Source organism: Priapulus caudatus, unplaced genomic scaffold (assembly GCF_000485595.1).
Source record: "Priapulus caudatus unplaced genomic scaffold, Priapulus_caudatus-5.0.1 Scaffold294, whole genome shotgun sequence".
Classification (NCBI taxonomy): Eukaryota; Metazoa; Priapulida; class Priapulimorpha; order Priapulimorphida; family Priapulidae; genus Priapulus; species Priapulus caudatus.
In genome coordinates this window covers 6,692-12,661 of record NW_014577355.1, presented here as the reverse complement: position 1 = coordinate 12,661, position 5,970 = coordinate 6,692, and the positions used below count along the sequence as shown (strand labels likewise).

At 41.7% G+C, this 5,970-nt stretch overlaps 1 protein-coding gene across 1 annotated transcript; it reads left to right on the top strand.

Annotated features, from left to right (window-relative positions):
- Positions 1-1,738: 1,738 nt before the first annotated feature.
- On the top strand, positions 1,739-4,951 carry LOC106808664 (zinc finger protein 736-like). The gene is made up of 6 exons (XM_014811481.1): positions 1,739-2,009; positions 2,467-2,566; positions 3,102-3,650; positions 3,860-3,947; positions 4,515-4,546; positions 4,925-4,951. The coding sequence occupies exons 3-6, from the start codon at positions 3,108-3,110 to the stop codon at positions 4,949-4,951; spliced, it is 690 nt and encodes a 229-aa protein (XP_014666967.1). The 5' UTR covers positions 1,739-2,009; positions 2,467-2,566; positions 3,102-3,107.
- The last annotated feature ends 1,019 nt before the right edge of the window (positions 4,952-5,970 follow it).

Below are 5,970 nucleotides of genomic sequence, written 5' to 3'. Positions count from 1 at the left end.
GCCCGGAGCCGGAGCCGGAGCCCGGAGCCCAGGCAATTTCCCGACCAAGGGCTTACCCTCTCCTCAACAGACCAATCATTGAGCTCTGTTGAGCAGAGTCGATGCTCAACCAAGCAATCATTGAGCTCTGTTGAGCAGAGTCGAGTGCTCAACCAAGCAATCATTGAGCTCTGTTGAGCAGAGTCGAGTGCTCAACGAACCAATCATTGAGCTCTGTTGAGCAGAGTCGAGGAAAGAACTTAGACGAGTACCCGCAGCTATCTCGTTTTAGTCACATGATGGGGCCACGATCGAACAATCGAGGTAAGAGCGAGCACCAGTCTACAACAGAGATTGGACAGAGACAAGAGAGCAGGCGCTATCTCTCTGGAAACTGCAGGTAAACAACTAGAATGCGTAGGTATTAGTATACTGTCGAATGTTATCAGGAGTAAGATAGTAATCCTATATTATCTTACTCCTGATGTTATCATAACAAACTCGCGAAAATCCACCGGTGCACTTATTAACCTGGTCATTGTTATTATATACTTATGTTATATATAGGCCTATACTCCTAGTGCCTATAGGCTATACTCCTAGTAACGCTCAAGGGGTCGTTGTCGTAACAGGTACTACAGATATGTACCCGAGGTACATATATGTATACACAAAGAGTACCAGACTTGTACTACAGAAGTGTAACCTAACCCTAACACTAACCCTAATCCTAACCCTAACCCTAACTCTAACCCTAACCCTAACCCTAACTCTAAACATACCTCATATAAAAATATAAACATAATACTAAACAACCTAAAACTACCTCGGGTACATATCTGTAGTACCTGTTACGACAACGACCCTTCGTGCCCTAGTAACCCGAGTCCCGACCAGGCTGTGTGACTAACGTCAATACACCTATTCTAACCCTAGCAATACCGTTTCTTGGAGCTATACTCCTAGTGCCTATACATGTAGGCCTATACATATAGTGCTATAATAATAATACGTGTTATTATTAGCTCTAGTACTATAGCTATGTTATTATTTGATAATCAATAAACAATATGCTTCATTGCTTGTATATTGGTGATAATTCGTAAACTTGAATTGAAGGTAGCCCGGTGTGGTACTGCCTAATTACAATTTAATCCTATGAGGAAAGGCAGTGACCTATAATAAATTCCTAATGAACTATGTATTCCAATGATTGCATGGCTATAACGCTCCATTAAGAGTGTTCCCAACTTTGATATTATTAATGATTAATGATTGATAATCCTAACGACAACCCTAACCATGGCCCTAACCCGAACGTAAATGACATTAAACCACAAAGTAATAAAACAGATAACAAAAGGGAAACTAATAAATAAGTTAATTGGGAACACGTACGTACTACTCCTAATGAAGTATCACCCGATTGCATAGTACAGAACTAGCACATTGAACGCAACTACCACTAATAGTAATACTGTCGATTTGAATATGTTTATCAAATTATAGAATGGCTATACTGCATGCTGTAGGAAATGTGTCTAACCCCGCTTTGATCTCCATTGATATATGTTCTGCAGCATATGTCACACCTGCGACGATGGATACTACTTTTGTCGAGACTCGATCAACCACTGCATTCCTCTGGACGAGCGCTGCAGCAATGACACAAACTGCTTAATTCACTGATACCTCAGATGAGATGTTCTGCTCTGGTACGTGTGCATTCAGATGCTTGCTGTCTCTTCCAGTGTATGAGATCGTTTAGAAATTACCAAAGCATAGCTGCACATAAAGTCAAAATTGCAAAAAAAATCATTTCCTGCTAAAGAAAATGAGTGTTTGCAATGAACGTGTGTTTAGACTCAAGGTTTTAGGTTATAGTATAGATATGTCTCTATAGTTATCTGTACCTATCTGATCAGCCATTCTTTATTGTAAAAGGGTTATATAAAATTACAGGTGCCCACCTGAAGTTGGTGGAAACAGGTGTCAACATGCAATCCATCCGACTGGGCCACCAACACACCGTAAGCTCGTGACGTGTTAAGCAGTTCAACCTTATAATTAATCCTAATTCACACTCATAACCTAGGGCAAATGCTTACGAGCTCGTAACTTAAAATGAAACCATTTTTAAAGTGTGTCTTAACTGAATGTTAGTATATTCACCTTCCACCTACAAGCCTTCCCTGACAAATTTGCCAGATTTCCATAAATGCCATAAGTTGTTATGTTTGTAGCTACAGCTAGGTCACTCAGACAATTTATAGGCAACTAATGACTGGCTGGTCGTTAGCATTAAGCCATCAATAATATGAAAACTGCTTCTCTTTTCGACTTTCCTCCAATGTGCCTCATAGTACTGATTTATTGATAATCAAAATTGCAAAAGTGAAACATGCGAATGTCAAGTGGTTGCTGTAATAACATTAAGCATAAGGAAAGGTTATGTTAATTAATTAGCTGCTGATAATTCATGTGCAGATACCAACTGGCTAGTCGGCGTCATCATCACAGGATCACTGTTGGCCTTGTTGCTTATCATAGCAGCCGTCTACTACTTCTTCCGCCAGAAACAGAGAAGGTATATATGCAACAAAATCTGTGGCTTTTAATCTTCTAGCATAGTATAAGTTCATTGTGAAGCTGTGATTGCCAGTTTGCAGCATTAGCTGTAAATAGTGTGAAATGTGTTACGACTTGCTGTTTTATATAAAAACTGCTAGCTTCAGTTATTCCGTGTATTAAAAATGGGCGAGAAAAAATTCACTGTTATGAGCCAATTAACAAAGTTCACAATTTTTAACCTTGTTATGGGGCTGTTGGTCTGGTGAATTTATAATCCCTTTTTTCATAGACTCATGGAACCTAACCGTTCACCAACAAAACTACATATTCGACTTCATCCTTTCCCCCAATATAAATAATCTCACAACACATGACAAGTAAAGTAGATTGCAATTTACAAGGAATTGAAATCATTACTGAATACCATATGAAATGTAATAAGTAACCTAAAGAAGAAGCTAAAGAATTGATGTATGGTATATTTTATATTCTAGTATTAGACACAGACAAAGCTTAACAATTTGTGTGTTATTGTTTTGTAACACTAACAGGTCAGAATGGAGGCAAATCAAGATATACACCAATGCAGCAAGTGTGACCGAAAGTTCAATGTAAAATCGAACTTGACTAGACACATGAAAACGCATGAGGACAAAGGTTTTCAGTGTGCAGTTTGTGACAAGACTTTTACACTGAAACAAAACTTGGACAGTCATGCTAAGCAGCATTTGTATCCAAATATACCACTTTATAAGAACAGAGAAGCAAGACTCAAATGCTCCGCAGAAGCATTAGATGTTGCTAGCCACAGCAACAAGGAGATTGAAGATGTGTGGCTCGATCCAAAGACGGCAGAAACGGCTGCGAAGAGATCAGGCAGTGAGCTGTGGAGAGCCAATGTTATCATAACATTTGGCAAATATGCAGGAAAGTCTTTTAAGTGGCTACTTGAAAATGACGTCGGCTGGGTGGTGTGGCTACTTGATGCCTACAGCATTCACGGAGAAAAGTGCCCCCGCTTGCTGTGGCAGAAGGAAAGACTGCTGGAATTAGTCCGAGACATTGCCTCCGTGATGTGCCATCTAGACAACCGCCTTAAGGTAAGTTACAAAATGCATGTACTAGAGAACCTAAAGAAGTAATAGACTTTACAGGGTGTGCGGCCAATAACTGCAGTGTTAGTGATAATCATAAATAAGTTCTGGAGATACATTTACTTCTCTACTGTTTGTACTGTAATTCCCATTTAAGAAATAAAGAAAGAGAGAGAGACATGTATCACAGTCAATCTGTTATTCTCTATTTGCAGAAGCGGAAGGAGAACAAAGAGATGGCTGCCCCGGCTACAGATATAGCAGAAGAGTATATTGAGGATGCTGAACTATTGGCCATGGCAGGTAGGCAGATTTGCACATTACAAGAACACCATTCATTACCTGCTTTCCGTATGGGACCCTTTTTTCATTTCCTTTAAAAAAGATACCAAATGCATGTGATGTATATGCATCATATCTGATATTAAACTAATACTTGAAGCAGTATTACTTTGGAAAACCATATATATTTATGTTGCAGATCAGAATGTGAGATGTGGATGTGAATAGAACATTACTTTTGTAACATAAACAAATTCCTGTTAAGCTGGGTTTACACTATCGATTTTTGTCAGCAAATCGTACCGATTTCAAGTGCAACACAATCACCGTCCAACACAATGGGCTGAAATTCGATTGTGTTGGTGTCGGAGTCGAGAGAGCAAGTTCGACGAGTGGCGAAATAGAACGTGTTCTATTTTGCTCGACTCGCGATTCGTGAAATCGGCGAGTTGGATAAATCTAATTGGCTTAAAAACTTTCACGTGATACCTAATCAAAATGGCGGCGCCCAACAACACGGCAAAACCATAGGCAATTTATAGATTTATTTGAGAAAAACGAATGTTTGGTGGCGCGTTGATTCGATAGAGTACAAGGATCGTGATAAGAGCAGGGAGCGTGTGAGAAGATAGCTCGTGAGCGGATGGAGCGGTTAAGTTTATAGTGAAACGTCAAAACTACTCTTCTGTAGCCTGCAGCATGCGGCAACTGTGTGCGCGGCAACTGTGTTAGCTCGAGTACTATAGCCCGCTTATGGCGGTATCATTCGCTCTATACTATATCACTACTCTCTGGGGGTTCAGTTTAGTGCATTTAGTGTGATAGCTAGGATATTCCATCATTAGTACATTGAATCTCGAGATTATTTTATAACACAGTTCAGGTACTACACATGCAAGCCACGATTGCTGCCACAAGACGTCTACCGCAGCTACTTTCTGAGCTGATGCTCTCTGTTTATATAACAGTTGAGAGCTCTCCTCATATTGTTTCTGCAGTTAGAGAATTACAACGTGGGCAGCTAGTGGTTGACATGGTCATTATTGTTGAATGTATTCATGTTCTGATAGCTTTTTCAGGTGGTCTGTCAGTGCTGGTGGGGTCATCCATATAGACCGAAGGTCCGATAGACCGAAGTGTGTCGGAGTGAATGAATAAGGGCTAGGGGTTTTGATATTTAAAAAAAAATTATGCAAATTAAGTAGTTTATGCATTTATGCAAAAAACGCAGATAACAAACAATCTGTGCAAATGCATTGTATGCACATGCACGCATGCACGCACGTGTAGGTACACACGCACGCACGCACGCATGCACGCACGTGTACGTGTAAACGCAAGCACGCACGCACGCACGTCTACGTGCACATGCACACGCGCGCACGCACGCACGCACACGTGCACACACACGGACGCACGCACGCACGCACGTGTACCACCTGCACACACACGCACGTACGCACACAAGTGTACCTGCATAAGCACGCACACACGCACGAACGTGTACCTGCACACGCACGCACACACGCATGCACGACGCCGCGATCACTGGTGATCACTGACCAAAAGGTCCTTGGCGGGGTTGTGGCCCATTCCCAGGCGGTCCCCCATCCAAGTACTGACCGGGCCCGACGCTGTTTAACTTCGGGGATCGGACGAGAACCGGTGCGTTCAGCGTGGTATGGCCGTAGACAAACGACTGTGCTTCACAGACGCTCACTATTGCAACGATTCGGCGGTCCGGTGTCCACTGATATCCAGAGACCGTACCAATGGACGTCACAACAAACGTTCACTATACGGTAGCAAGTGCAGCGATGATTTAGACAGTTGTATGAGCACTTGGTCTATTATTCAGAGGGATCAATTATGTAGCCACCGTAATTTTCTCTTTGCGCGCGCAATGAGCCGTTCCGATTTGAAAAATGAACCAGAATCAATTCAACAAACTCGCAGTTAAGGCTATTAAAGACCATTCGTCGGGCTTTGCGTGAGTCTACCCCTTACTAATGTTGAAACAAACTGTAGACCCTCATCAGAATTT

What these genes read in the sequence shown, in the direction of transcription:
- LOC106808664 (XM_014811481.1), top strand. Translation starts at nt 3,108, where the DNA reads ATGGAGGCAAATCAAGATATACACCAATGCAGCAAGTGTGACCGAAAG. An exon ending in TGAACTATTGGCCATGGCAG is followed by an intron (nt 3,948 to 4,514) that starts GTAGGCAGATTT and finishes TTGATTCGATAG; the next exon opens with AGTACAAGGATCGTGATAAG. An exon ending in GTGATAAGAGCAGGGAGCGT is followed by an intron (nt 4,547 to 4,924) that starts GTGAGAAGATAG and finishes TTGTTTCTGCAG; the next exon opens with TTAGAGAATTACAACGTGGG.